Source organism: Salmo salar, chromosome ssa17 (genome assembly GCF_905237065.1).
Source record: "Salmo salar chromosome ssa17, Ssal_v3.1, whole genome shotgun sequence".
Taxonomy (NCBI): Eukaryota; Metazoa; Chordata; class Actinopteri; order Salmoniformes; family Salmonidae; genus Salmo; species Salmo salar.
In genome coordinates this window covers 22,689,492-22,705,342 of record NC_059458.1, presented here as the reverse complement: position 1 = coordinate 22,705,342, position 15,851 = coordinate 22,689,492, and the positions used below count along the sequence as shown (strand labels likewise).

The 15,851-nt window shown below is 44.4% G+C and overlaps 1 protein-coding gene across 1 annotated transcript in view; it reads left to right on the top strand.

Annotated features, from left to right (window-relative positions):
• The window catches only part of LOC106575514 (prostaglandin F2 receptor negative regulator), a 45,436-nt gene that overhangs the window by 7,474 nt on the left and 22,111 nt on the right, over positions 1-15,851 (top strand). Inside the window, exons 3-6 of the mRNA XM_045699051.1 lie at positions 2,874-3,284; positions 4,502-4,861; positions 14,401-14,720; positions 14,832-14,952. Coding sequence (XP_045555007.1) covers positions 2,874-3,284; positions 4,502-4,861; positions 14,401-14,720; positions 14,832-14,952 — 1,212 coding nt within the window. The remainder of the gene's footprint in view (positions 1-2,873; positions 3,285-4,501; positions 4,862-14,400; positions 14,721-14,831; positions 14,953-15,851) is intronic.

The following is a 15,851-nucleotide window of genomic DNA, read 5'->3' as shown; positions in this document are numbered from 1 at the left end:
TGGCGGTTTTGGAGCAGTGGCTTCTTCCTTGCTGAGCGGCCTTTCAGGTTATGTCAATATAGGACTCGTTTTACTGTGGATATAGATACTTTGGTACCTGTTTCCTCCAGCATCTTCACAAGGTCCTTTGCTGCTGTTCTGGGATTGATTTGCACATTTCGCACCAAAGTGCATTCATCTCTAGGAGACAGAACACATCTCCTTCCTGAGCGGTATGACGGCTGCATGGTCCCATGGTGTTTATACTTGCGTACTATTGTTTGTACAGATGAACGTGGTACCTTCAGGCGTTTGGAAATTGCTCCCAAGGATGAACCAGACTTGTGGAGATCTACAATTCTTTTCTGAGGTCTTGGCTGATTTCTTTTGATTTTCCCATGATGTCAAGCAAAGAGGCACTGAGTTTGAAGGTAGTCCTTGAAATACATCCACAGGTACAACTCCAATTGATTCAAATTATGTCAATTAGCCTATCAGAAGCTTCTAAAGCCATGACATAATTTTCTGGAATTGTCCAAGCTGTTTAAAGGCACAGTCAACTTAGTATGTAAACTTCTGACCCACTGGAATTGTGATACAGTAAAATAATCTGTCTGTAAACAATTGTTGGAAAAATTACTTATCATGCACAAAGTAGATGTCCTAACCGACTAGCCAAAACTATAGTTTGTTTGTGGAGTGGTTGAAATACGAATTTTAATGACTCCAACCTAAGTGTTTGTAAACTTCCGACTTCAACTGTGTGTGTGTGTAGATAACTATCTATCTCTCTAGACCCTTTGTTATGAGACTTGAAATTGAGCTCAGGTGCATCCTGTTGCCATTGATCATCATTGATGTTTCTACAACTTGATTGGATTCCACCTGTGGTAAATTAAATTGATTGGACATGTCTGTATAAGGTCCTACAGTTGACGTGCATGTCAAGGCAAAAACCAAGCCATAAGTTCGATGGACTTGTCTGTAGAGCTCCGAGACCGGATTGTGTCGGCACAGATCTGGGGAAGGGTACCAATACATTTCTGCAGCACTGAAGGTCCCCAAGGACACATGGAAGAATTTATATATTTAAAAAAAAAAATAAAAAAAAATAAGTTAAAACATTTTTGGAACCACCAAGACTCTTCCTAGAGCTGGCCGCCCGGCCAATCGGGGAGAAGGGCCTTGGTCAGGGAGGTGACCAAGAACCTGATGGTCACTCTGACAGAACTCCAGATTTCCTCTGTGGAGATGGGAGAACCTTCTCTGTAGCACTCCAACAATCAGGCCTTTATGGTAGTGGCCAGACGGAAGCCACTCCTCAGTAAAAGGCACATGACCGCCTGCATGCAGTTTGCCAAAAGGCACCTAAAGACACTCCGATCATGAGAAACAAGTTTCTCTGGTCTGATGAAACCAAGATTGAACTCTTTGGCCTGAATGCCAAGCATCACATCTGGAGGACACTTGGCACCATCCCTACGGTGAACCGTGGTGGCAGCAGCATGCTGTGGGGCTGTTTGTCAGGATTGAGGGAGAGATGAACGGAGCATAGTACAGAGATCCTTGACAACTAGCTCCAGAGCGCTCAGGACATCAGACTGGGGGCGAAGGTTCACCTTCCATCAGGACAATGACCCTAAGCACACAGCCAAGACGACACAGGAGTGGTTTTGGGACAAGTCTCAATGTCCCTGAGTGGCTCAGCAAGAGCCCGGATTGAACCCGATCGAACATCTCTGGAGAGACGTGAAATGGCTGTGCAGCAATGCTCCCCATCCAACCTGACAGAGCTTGAGAGGATCTGCATGGGAGAATGGGACAAACTCCCCAAATACAGGTGTGCCAAGCTTGTAGCGTCATACCCTAGAAGACTTGAGGCTATGTCATTATGTGGTGTTGTGTGTAGATTGAGGGGAAACAAACAATTTAATACATTTTAGAATAAGACTCTAACGTAACAAAATGTGGAAAACTAAAGTGTTCTGAATACTTCCGAATGCACTGTACGTACACACACACACACACACACACACCTGACATGCTAATCTGCTCCCGCCCTGAACAGACTGAATGCTGCTTCTGCTATGACAACTATTCATGATCCACTGAATGGCTTTCAGCACGTTCAAGATTAATAATGGCTTTCTGTTGTGCGATGTTCACTTTCTCCATACCCGAACACATAGACAGGAATATGTTTAGCTAGTCGGGGGAAAGGGAGATTTTTTAACTGATGAGTGTGACAGTGATTTGGCAGCTCCAGGACACTAAGTCTAAATTCAAAGACTTGGTAGAATGGCAGCTTACTGAGCTTAGAGTAAGAAGGTTCATCAGAATATGAACACTTCAAAGCACAGTGTATCGTTCTTGTTTAGAGGCTGAGGGTGAGAGGGAGTGAGGGAGAGAGATGAACAGACACTGAGAGAGTGACAGACATACATTGCCTGTCTCTCGCTCTCTTTCTCGCTCTCCCCCCTCTTATTTCTCTTCTGCTTTTTCAGCTGTGACGGTCAGAGTAAACAGGGCTTCTGTCTCTGATTATCAAATCTAAACCCTAAACCCCCCCCCCCCCCCATTACACCCCTCACTGACAGCCTAAACCTTATGTTTTTTTGTGTGTGTGTTTGGGGGGGGTAGGAAAGGGGCAGATTAGATGCGCATATGTAAGCTTGACATCGGTATTAAGAGTTCTCATGGGTTATAAAAGCAGAATTGACTCTTGGCGATGAAGAAGAACGAACAGGATGACATTTTGAGATGTTGGCTTACGGCAACATCTGTTAGCGTTCTGTCATTATGACATTTAACATGCAGTAAAGAACCACATCGCTCTAGTGAAGCAGCAAATGAACGACGCTAGCCGTGTGTAACTGTCTGTCCTTTCCCTACAGTCATTGCTAACACCCTGAAGGTGGACCCGGAGGCCCCAGAGCCCGTGATCCCCGAGGGTGGTGACATCACCCTCTCCTGCAACGTCACCCGCCACTTCACTGATCCCACCTACCTGTCCGTCACCTGGTCGCTACGGAGACCAGGTATCCCATTGGTGGACATCCTGACCGTTGGCCCAGATGGGGATGTGGTCACAGGAAGTGGCTCCGCCCAGCGCTATGCTGACGGAGGGCTCCGATTGGCTAATCGCAGAGATGGGGCGTTTGGATTGGTTGTTGCCGGGGTGACGCAGGCTGATGCAGGGATGTACGTGTGCACGGGGAAGGAATGGATTCACGAGGAAGGGGGTCAGTGGAAGAACATCGTGGAGAAGACTGTGGAGATGGGAGCTGTGGCAGTCACACCTACAGGTAAAGGGGATGGGGTGTGTCTTGTATGTACTTTAGCGTGTGAAACATTCAGCCAATCCTAAATCACTCCCCTTTGACCCTAACCTCCATATTTGCAGATCTGTACGGTCTGGATTGGTATAAGCAGTGCGATGGAGCTTCCACAATATGGCTTCCACCTTACAAATATCGAAGGGTTAGGACCAGCTGAGAGAGAGGGATCTAGGGGATGGTAGAGTTGTTTCTATGGCCCCTACTTTACTTTAGCCTAGCAGCATTTCTTTGTGTTGGAGAGTCTCTTGACCTAGAGATCTATCTCAGCCCCTCCCCCTGTCAGGCCTTTATCCCTGGGGTGTGTGAGGAACCCCTGACACACACACACACGGTGGTTGCCTGGGACACCATATCCCCCGAACCCTCTCCTGCATGGTGAGCGATTTAAAATGGGGTGAGAGACAGAGGGACTAGCTCAGCAGGAAGACAACATGGAGGGAACGGGCCTTCCTTTACATGCTGTATCTAAGTACAGACTAGTGTAGCCAAGCAGCCACTATTGACTGTCTACTGGGATGCTAAAGTAAAGAGGATTGGAGAAGTCTAACGGAACATTGTCCGGGCTCTCTTGTCTAAACATACATAGTGAGCTATAAGTGAAGTCATCTCACCTACCAGATATCCCAGTCTCCTATAGTAGCAGTATCCAGGATTTAATTTGAGAAATATAAACCCCTTCAAAAGGGTTTAGCTTCACTTCAGTCTCTGGAGTCATGAGTCGTCTTATGTTTTAATGTGATTTTCCTTGACTTTTCTTTCCATAGCTTTGAAACTCTTAACATTTAGCCTAAATCGTTTTTGGCGTATATTCACTTTTAATTGTTACCCATTTATACTTGACATTTTGTAGGTTCTAGAGCTTTTGAAATTGGTTTTTTAATAAATAGTAATCCTTGATCTTCTATATATGGGTCTTTCAGATTCTCACTGTTGGTTCTTTTGATCTGGATGGTTTTAATCAAGTTTTACATTTTGAATCCTTTCTACTCCGTCTTCTCTTGATGTGTAGAGTACTTGTATCTCCATATCCAACTGTGCTAGAATGTTCTATATTTCCACCATATTGCTTCTACTTATCCAACCGGTCCAGTTCTCCAGGTGTCTAACAGTTAGGACCTAGGGGTTGTTTCCTTGTTTATTGGTTCTAACGGCAGCCATTTTTATCTTCTCCCTCTGCCTTCCAGCTCGTTCCCTGTCTGTCGTGGCCAAGTCCAACACCACGCTCAACATGGACGACACCCTGACCCTCACCTGCCTGGTCTCCGCCGGAAACTTGGCCTCCCTGGCCCTGGAGGTGACCTGGCTTGTGGACGGACGCACAGCGGTCAGCTTGGGCCGTGACGGGGTGGTCTCAAACGGGTCCCCCTCGGTGGGGCTGGAGCGTTTGGGGCCAGGGGAGTTTAGGCTGGTGGTGTATGGGGTAAGGGGGTCTGACAAGGGGATGTACTCCTGTAGGGTCCGGGCCTGGGTCGGAGGAGGAGGAAGATGGTACCAGGCTGCAGAGAAGACCTCCAACCCAGTACAAGTTCTAGTCACACAGATCAGTGAGTGAAAGTGCTGTTAAAATCTACTGTATGTTTTTCAGGTCTTGAAATGCAGTCCAACCAAGATTACCATATCTAACATACTATTAATAGCGTTGGCCTCTCACTAGGCTTACTTTGAACACACATGCCTCACCATGGCAGTACATCAGTGATGCCTTGTACTACACAGGAACGAACACGCACATCACACACAGGCACCCGCAGAGTGAGCCTATCCATTAGTCAAGCCTTTTTTCTGACATACTTGCCCCCACAGTGAAACATATTGGTTATTCATGCCTGTTAAGGCCTAGCTATGACAGCATGGTCGCTCTGGGACCTAAGCGGTGGTGTAGGGTGTAACTGTATATGACCTGACAGGTTCAAGGTGCCGTGGTGTCACTCATGCCATCCTTCAGAGTGTGTGGGTGGTCGTGTAGGGATTCATTAGTGACCACCGTAGCAAAACATTTTGCAATGGATAAGTTCGTCGTCCCTCCCAGTTTAGTATAGATTTTCATGACCTTTTAGGCCAGTGGTTCTCAGCTGGTTTTTCCTCGGGACCCAAATTGAACCAGGTTGTCTCAGTCCCGACCCAATATTGTCATCGCGAAAAGAATCGACACAATACAAACTGGATTTTTTAAAAGTGTTTTAAAGATAGTAAATGTAGCAATTATATGACAAGGGAACAACATTCCAACCTCCTTTCATTGTCATTAATTAAATCGTACCCATATTCTTGATGAAGAATGTTAATGATAGGTTTGGATTTCTGAACTTTAAATGTTATTAATCATTAGTTGTAATAGAGACCTGAGGGGTGTCATAGCTGAGGGGCTACACCAGAAGTTGATGGTTAACCTTGGAATGTACTGAGTGTAGGGGAAATGATCACGTGGCAGGCATTGATAAGGGGAGAGAGCCATGGATTAGTCAAAGGGGTCCAGGTCACGTTAAGGGAGAAAAAAGTTTATGGCCCGTATCACTTAGTTTCCTGCCTAGCAAGAAAGATGTTTGTTCAGATGTGTAGGGGGAGACTCAACATAGGGGAGAGGGTTAAATATCAGTGCTTGTGTGAAATGTCTTTGTCTAATGCAGCTGTATTGACCCTCTGGGAAGAATAAACTTGGTTTGAGCTTTCATAGTGAGTTTTTAGACTGAAAATTAGAACCTAACAGTAATAAACTCACTGGTTTGAGACTTCCAAAATAGCATTGCTAATAGTGTTTTATATTGAAAACGCTCTGAAGAAACCTCCTGTGATGCAAATTTGCGTCGCGATCTAGCAGTTGAGAATCGCTACATTGTATTTCTGTGTGAGGAAGTGCCATGAAGTCCATTGGGTTAGCATTAGCATGATAATAAGCAACCCCACTGCTCCTAGTGTATGAAAAATAATTCAGATCTTGAATGCTCCACACAGTAGCCATTTGTGCTGCAGTAGCTGTGGGGTTAAATCTGCTCTAGAACTAGGTCTGCCTGGTGCTGGTTCTCTAGAGTCCCAAACATGACGCTCCTCTGACGCGCGCGCGCGCACACACACACACACACACACACACACACCCACCCAAACGCTGTGCAGTGAAAACGGTCATGGAGGAAAGGAATGCACAGCCAAAGTGTAAGAGTTCCCCTCTAGTACCATAGAGCCCTACACCAACACACTCACCAACCGTATGTGTTGGTTACTAGTAGAGGTCGACCGATTCATCGGAATGGCTAATTAATTAGGGCCGATTTCAAGTTCTTATAACAATCGGTATTTTTGGACATCGATTTGCCTTTTTTTTCTTCTTTTAACACCTTTATTTAACTAGCCTAGTCAGTTAAGAACACATTCTTATTTTCAATGACGGCCTAGGAACGGTGGGTTAACTGCCTTGTTCAGGGGCAGAAAAACAGATTTTTACCTTGTCACCACGGGGATTCGTTTTTGAAACCTTCCGGTTACTAGTCCAACGCTCTAACCACCTGCCTTACATTGCACTCCACGAGGAGCCTGCGTGGCAGGCTGACTACCTGTTACGCGAGGGCAGCAAAAAGCCAAGGTAAGTTGTTAGCTAGCATTAAACTTATCTTATAAAAAACGATCAATATTAACATAATCACTAGTTAAACTAGTAATATCATCAACCATGTGTAGTTATCTAATGTGTCCTGCGTTGCATATAATCGATGCGGTGCCTGTTAATTTCTCATCGAATCACAGCCTACTTTGACAAACGGGTGATGATTTAACAAGCGCATTTGCGAAAAAAGCAACGTCGTTGCACCAATGTACCTAACCATAAACATCAATGCCTTTCTTTAAAATCAATACACAAGTATATATTTTTAAACCTGCATATTTAGTTAATATTGCCTGCTAACATGAATTTCTTATAACTAGGGAAATTGTGTCACTTCTCTTGCGCTCTGTGCAAGCAGTCAGGGTATGTGCAGCAGTTTGGGCCGCCTGGCTCGTCGCGAACTGTGTGAAGACCATTTCTTCCTAACAAAGACCGTAATTAATTTGCCAGAATTGTACATAATTATGACATAACATTGAAGGTTGTGCAATGTAACAGCAATATTTAGACTTAGGGATGCCACCCGTTAGATAAAATACGGAACGGTTCCGTATTTCACTGAAAGAATAAACATTTCGTTTTCGAAATGATAGTTTCCGGATTCGACCACATTAATGACATAAGGCTCGGATTTCTGTGTGTTATAATTAAGTCTATGATTTGATAGAGCAGTCTGACTGAGCGATGGTAGGCAGCAGCAGGCTCATAAGCATTCATTCAAACAGCACCTTCGTGCGTTTGCCAGCAGCTCTTCGCAATTCTTCAAGCATTGCGCTGTTTATGACTTCAAGCCTATCAACTCCCAAGATTAGGCTGGTGTAACCCATGCGAAATGGCTAGTTAGTTAACGGGGTGCGAGCTAATAGTGTTTCAAATGTCACTCGCTTTGAGACTTGGAGTAGTTGTTCCCCTTGCTCTGCATGGGTAACGCTGCTTCGAGGGTGGCTGTTGTCGATGTGTTCCTGGTTCGAGCCCAGGTAGGAGCGAGGAGAGGGACGGAAGCTATACTGTTACACTGGCAATACTAAAGTGCCTATAAGAACATCCAATAGTCAAAGGTATATGAAATACAAATCGTATAGAGAGAAATAGTCCTATAATTCCTAAAATAACTACAACCTAAAACTTGTTACCTGGGAATATTGAAGACTCATGTTAAAAGGAACCACCAGCTTTCATATGTTCCCATGTTCTGAGCAAGGAACTTAAATGTTAGCTTTTCTGCATGGCACATATTGCACTTTTACTTTCTTCTCCAACACTTTGTTTTTGCATTATTTAAACCAAATTGAACATGTTTCATTATTTATTTGAGGCTAAATTGACAGTATTTATGTATTATATTAAGTTAAAATAAGTGTTCATTCAGTATTGTTGTAATTGTCATTATTATAAATAAAAAGATTGGCCGATTTTTAATCGGTATCGTTTTTTTTTGGTCCTCCAATAATCAGTATCGGCGTTGAAAAATCATAATCGGTCGACCTCCCAGTTACTAGATGTCTGTTTTCTGTCTGCCATTGTGCATGTTGATAGAAGTGCCCTGGGTTAAGCCTAGTGGGAGAGGGTCGTAGGCAAGGCCAGACATCAATGGAAGAGGAACTGTGCCTACACCTGGAAGACACACACACACACACACACAGACATTCACACTCGCACCCAAATCCCATGAAATTCAGACCTACTACGCTGAGGAAATGGTAGTATACAGTGCATTCGGAAAATATTCAGACCCCTTGACTTTTTCCACATTTTGTTACGCAACAGCCTTATTCTAAAATTGATTAAATAAAAATAAATCCTCAGCAATCTTCACACAATACCCATGACAAAACGAAAACAGGTTTTTAGATAAGTTTGCACATGTAAATAATGTATTTTTAATAAATAACTATTCCGACCCTTTGCTGTGAGACAAATTGAGCTCAGATGCATCTTTGTTTCCATTGATCATCCTTGATGTTTCTACAACTTGATTGACCAAGAACCCAATGGTCACTCTGACAGAGTTCCTTTGTGGAGATGGGAGAACCTTCCAGAAGGACAACCATCTCTGCAGCACTCCACCATTCAGGCCTTTATGGTTGAGTGGCCAGACGGAAGCCACTCCTCAGCAAAAGGAACATGACAGCCCGCTTGGAGTTTGCCAAAAGGCACCTAAAGACACTCAGACCATGAGAAAAAAGATTCTCTGTTCTGTTGAAACCAAGATTAAACTATTTGGCCTGAATGCCAAGCGTCACGTCTGGAGGAAACCTGGCACCATTCCAACAGTGAAGCGTGGTGGCAGAATTATGCTGTGGGGCTGTTTTTCAGCGGCAGGGACTGGGAGGCTAGTCAGGATCGAGGCAAAGATGAACGGCGCAAAGTACAGAGAGATCCTTGATGAAAACCTGCTCCAGAGCTCACATTACCTCCAGACCTAGGTTGAAGGTTCACCTTCCATCTGGACAATGACCCTAAGCACACAGCCAAGACAACACAGGACAAACCAGGAGTGGCTTAAGTCTCAATGTCCTTGAGTGGCCCAGCCAGAGCCTGGACTTAAACCTGATCGAATATCAATGGAGAGACCTGAAAATAGCTGTGCATCAACGCTCCCCATCCAACCTGACCGAGCTTGAAATGATCTTCAGAGAAGAATGGGAGAAACTCCCAAAATACAGGTCTGCCAAGCTTGTAGCATCATACCCAAGAAGAATCGAGGCTGTAATCGCTGCCAAAAGGTGTTTCAACAAAGTACTGAGTAAAGGGTCTGAATACTTATGTAAATGTGATATTTATGTTTTTTGCTAATTTATAAAAAATAAATCTAAATAGCAAAATACCCCATAATACTTTGTCGTTATGTGGTATTGTGTGTAGGGGGGGGGCAATTTAATACATTTTAGAGTAAGGCTGTAACCCAACAATGGGGGAAAAGTCAAGGGGTCTGAGTACTTTCTGAATGCACTGTATGTAGTAATGTGCGCACACACACTCTATCCAGGATACCTCCAACCACCATAAACCTCTCTGTCCAACAGTAGAGGTGTAGTATAAAGACTTGGAAGTCACTGTGTCCTTCTAATCCCCTATGGAGCTACAGATTGGGCTACCCTGGTGAGTCTTTCCTTGACTGATTGGTACTATTCTTTGACTCTACATCTGCAGTCCATCACAACAATAGGTATTTTATGTCACAATGATGACGGAAGCATGACAACACACACACCACAGGTGGCACCTTAGTTGTGGAGGATGGCTCATAGTAATCATTGGAACGGAATTAATGGAATGGTAACATAAACATGGTTTCCAAGTGTTTATCATTCCATTTACTCCATTCCAGCCATTATTATGAGCTATCCTCCCCTCAGCAGCCTCCTGTGGTTACACACACACACTTAATGAGCCATGCAGAAATCCTGTTTGCTAATATTCTAATAGTTCGCCTAATTTCAGTTTGACAAAACAAGCAGTCATTCTGTAGATAATCACACGGTACCACCTAAACTGCTGTGAAATACCTTTTCAATAGCCCAAAATCTATTTTTAGTTGTTTGAGGCTGCTGCACAAAACCGAAATTAAAAGATGCCAAAACTTTCAACGAGGATGACAGATCTATAACTCACATTTCTATGTGAATTTGGACGGGTCGCCCAAAAAGTGACATGTTACAACTTTAAGTTACTATTATTCTTCCTCCATCCTACAAACCCCCCTGTGGGGTTAGTGCTGTGTCGCCTCTCCCATACAATCACCCAGAGTCACCATAGAGTTCAATGGGTTCTCTCCAGTGGAGGCTCCACAGGAGGGGGAGGACCATCCTCAGTGAATTTCATAAAAAATAAACCGTTAAACTTTTTAGATAAAACAATACAAAATGTATTCACCAAATCGTTATCATTGATTTAAACATCGTTTTGCAATGAAGGTCTACAGTAGCCTCGGCAGCACTCTGTAGGGTAGCACCATGATGTACTAATGATTACACCCTAGATCAGCTAGATGCAGGCAAGGGTGTGGAAGGTGGTATTGAATGTGTCACTGTCTGTCACCTTGATTACAAAAAATGACCTCGACCTGTGCACCTATGCTGATAACATTGTCATAGGCTAGGTTGTAACAACCTCATGATGGGTATAGGGAAGATTAGCGTATCATGTAGTAGCCTAAACCTAACGATGTTACACTGAGCTGGGTGAATCCAATATGCTGTAACAGGAAATAAGGCGCTATGATCATAAAATAAATGATCATTCTCCCTCATCATAAACGGCACCGACCACCACTGGTTCTCTCTCCATATACCCTTCAGTGTCTGAGTCAGCCTTCAGGATGCTCAGTGGCTGCTTTCTGCTGAGGGAATGGAGGAAAAGTGATGATGGAGGGTGTTGACAGGGTGGAGACTGGGTGGAGGAATGCACTCTGGGTCATTTCTGGTTCAACACAGACACACACCATATGCTCAAACACCCCAGTGAAACCAGAGACCCTCCGATGAAGGCTGGAGCTTCTTGGCAGTGGAGAGGGTCCTCTGAGAACATTCCTCAGTCCCCTTTTCTTTCTCGCTCTCCTTTTCTCTCGCCTTGCTCATCCATCTGTCTCTGTCTTCACTCCAGATAGAACACCTGCTTGCTCTGTCCTAATAATTAAATCTCCCCTTGGCGTTTTAGTTTGTTGCACAGCGTATGTGTGAGACACACTAACTATATTAGCTGTGTGTGTGTGTGTGTGTGTGTGTGTGTGTGTGTGTGTGTGTGCAGACACATACACTTGAGTGTGTTTATTTATCGGCACCAATGTTTAACTATTTTCATGAAATATACAGAATTTCATTAGCTACGTCTGGTTTGTGTGGTAGTCAGTATGAACAGGTGAACTGTAGTGCGTTAGTAAATGTCTCTGGAGTTGAGTTGGTCAGATAGTTCCTGTCTGTTTATAAATGGATGTTATCTCTATGGTAACACACCAAAACACTTGAAAACGGAGCAGAACTCCACACTCAAACGCCGCACTCTTAGCTCCCAGGGAAACATGGTGGCTGAAGTATATTGTTCCCTTACTGTACAAGGTCAAAGTACAACACATTTTATGTTCTTACCTGAACTTCGTTCTGATGTAAGATTGGATGACCTATTTCAAACACAGGCCAGGCTGTGTTTACTGTTGAAACTCCAGACCTGTATTAACAGTGAGTCACTTAAACACACACACACCCCCCCCCCAGAGATATCTGGCAGTTAACAGTGCGTCAGCTTGCCCCTGCTGACACAACCCTAAGACAGGTCTGATCCAAATCAATTGAAACACAAACTGGTTTTAGCAGAGCTTTTAATCAACTGAAATGTCCTCCGAAGTGTCTTGTCTGTTTAGCGTGTGTGTGTGTGTGCGTGTGCTTGTAGTTTTTTATAGGTCACATACTCTTAAGGCAAGCAAGCACATTATCCTGAATGTGGTTAGTTTGTAGATCAGTGGTTGTCAACCCCTATGCTGTGCTAGGCTATACCCAAACCATGTTTCAATACAACCTTTCAAGTAAACAGAACTGTGGTTCTAGCTAGAGTGCATAGTCACCCCAGTCTTTAGCCACAATCACAGCCCAGCATCAGGTCCATATAATTACATGCATATATGTATGAAGAGCATCTCTGTGGTCCATACCAACCAGTTGGGAACCACAGCCAGGCATATGGAAACCTAGTTGTGGTGTTCGGTTTCAAAATGTGCATTAGTCTTTTGTTTTTGTTACCTTCTTTATCAGAGCTGAGTAGTGTTCTTCACTGCCTGCTATCAGCTCTCTACTGGGTGGACTAGATATCAGCTTTCTATTCTCTTAACAAATGGCCCTGGAACAGCTCTTGTCCTGTGTATAATGCCTCAGTTTATCCGGTCTTGGGTAAGTAGCGGTGGGTGGGTGATTGTGCACCTGTGTACTTGTGTGGGCACGTGAGTTTGTTATAATGTGTGTTTCGTTCCATTTGTAGGCCATTAGCAAGAAATGTGTTTGAGTCGTTCTGCAGTGTGAGTCTTCCTTTGGTCTATTAATGGATCTACTGTGTGTGTGTGGTGTGTGAGTGTGTGTGTGAGAAGGAGGGATGAGAGTGGAGGAATGGGCACATGGGTAATTGGCGGGGATTCTCTCCTCACAAAGGAAGGAGGATTTTCGCAGATGAGCTTGTGATGATCCTCACAGCAGTGTAGCAGATGGTGACAGTGCATGATTCAGCCCCTGTGACGTCCAAATGACACAACGTGGAAAACCCACGACCACACACACACTAATCGAGAGCAAGGAATATGTGTGTTCCCTGTTCATTGGAGCATAAAGGGACAATCTGTGGACTAGAGGTCTGACTGAGATACCAACCCCATCACCTACTGAGACCCCACACACACTCTGCCACTGACACTTAACATTGATACACTGTGTGTGTGTGTGTGTGTGTGAGCCTCGGTCGTTTCACACTGATACACTGTGTGTGTTTGAGAAGCCTGACTGCCCCATTTGCGCCCGCACACACACAATAGGAATGGGGTTTACAAATAATTTCACTATTCGAATAGTATCATGAATTTTTGTCAGATATCCAGATATTCGTAATACAAAAAGTATGTTATTTATTTATTGCTTAAGTTTTTAACCTGAGCACTGCTGTGGGAAGGAGAGAGGCTGTTGCTCTGCTGAGGGGCCAGTGAGATGGGAGCTAGCGAGACAAGTAACCAAGGCAACGTGACTACAGCCAAGACAAGCTAACTTGTAGAAGCAATTTATCATCCCATATATCAATACCTTTCTTGATTGCAGGAGCCTAGACGCTAGCTAGCCAGCTATAGCTAGCTAGGCTAATTGAGGCCATATGCTGTGCTTTCTCCCCAACCCCATTCAGATAAAACAGCCTACCTGTTGGTTATTTTTGTTCTATCTTGCACTGCATTAGTGAACTCTCCTTCCACTTGCTACACATTGAGCCTCTTTGCCGCTTTGATTGGCCAACATAAACAACAAGCTACACACGTGAAGGCTACCGGTTGGCTACCAGTCTTTTATGGGGTGCATGTCATGAATTACATTATTTGTTTTTATTAAATTCATAATTTGAAAGGTCATGGTATAACAACGTCACATGGATATTTTACCTTGGAAAAATACTTAAACACTTTTTTTCTCTCTCAAAGAAATGAGTACTCACAATTATTTGAATACTAACGCCTGTTCAGATATTCAAATAACCGCACACACACACCACCCATTGGAGTCATGGCTCCAGACAGGGAAGAGCTCTGCTCACCACTACCTTAGTGGATGTGAAGTGGCTTCCAGATGATTCATTTATAACTAAGTGATCTGGTTGTGTATACAGCAGGAGTCAACATGTTACACTACCCTGAATGCCCTAAGGTGGATGTTATTTCACCATGTCCCTTTACTGACATTTAGAGTCTGTTTTATTCATGTTTCTCGTTCTCTTCTCCCCCCATCTTTCTGTCCCTCCCTCCAGAGCCTAATTTCGCAGTGACCCTTACCCCCTCGTCGACCCCGCAGGTCACAGGTGACCCCACAGAGCTGGCGTGTCATGTGACCAACATCACACACTTCCTTGCAGGGGGCCGACTGGGCGTGGCCTGGGAGTACACACCACTTCCTGGTCCACCCGGCGACCGCCTGACAACCACGCAGACCACCCTCCCTATTGGTTCCCTGGATGCCCACGGCAACCTGAAGTCTGGGACGTTGTACCGTGATAGGTTGGAGTCTGGTGCCATCCTTCTGACCCGAGTAGAGCCGGATACATTCAAGCTCCGCTTCCTACGCACACAGGTGTGTGTGTGTGTGTGTGTGTGTGTGTGTGTTACCTCAAGCACAATCATTTGTTAGACACACAAGTTTGTAATAAAGGAAGAGCCGCTAACAAGGTGTGTGTACCATCAGGAGGTGGACATGGGGGCGTATGCGTGCAGTGTGACAGCGTGGACTCCCTCTAGGCAGGGTGGAATGGAGGAGGTAGCAGAGTTCCTCACCCCCCCTCTGACCGTCCGATGGGAAGCCAAACGTAAGTAGTGATGACGCTCTCATATCTTCTCGCTCCTCCCTCCATCCTTTTTTATTTCTCTTTTGATGAAACCACCTGAATATAACAATGTTGCTATTTAATACATTAGTCATTCTGCTATGTTCATTTGTTTTCTATGTGATGTGTTTGAGGTAATAAGGGACGTGTGTTCTGTATGGCAGTCCAAGCTAGAGGATGTAGAACATTACCATGTAACCTTGGCTTGTTTCATGTTGGCTGCTCAACAAACATGGCAGAGGATGTAGAGGAGCCAATGTATGTCTGACAACAGGAAAGCCTGTACCATGGCACACCACAAGCCTAAGACACACACACACACACACACACACACACACGGACGGATGCATCAGTCTCTAACATACCAGAGATGGTGTCAGTCAGTTTGGCGTGGGAGTATTTGTATTTATTATGGATCCCCATTAGTTCCTGCCAAGGCAGCAGCCCCTCTTCCTGGGGTCTGTCAAAATGAAGGCAGTTATACCATTTTAAAAACATTACAATACATTCACAGATTTCACAACACACGGTGTGCCCTCAGGCCCCTACTCCACCACTACCACATCTACATTACAAAATCCGTGTGTGTGTGTGTGTGTGTGTGCGTGCGTGCGTGCATGTGTCTCTGCCTATGTTTGTGTTGCTTCACAGTCCCCCCTGTTCCATAAGGTGAATTTTTCTGTTTTTTAAATCTAATTTTACTGCATGGGTTTGGTATTTTATTAGGATCCACATTAGCTGTTGCAAAAGCAGCAGCTACTCTTCCTGGGGTCCACACAAAACATGAAACATGACATAAAACAGGACAATAATGGCTCAAGGACAGAACTATATACAATAGGGAGGGTGGTCTACTTGATGTGGAATAGAGTTCCATGTTG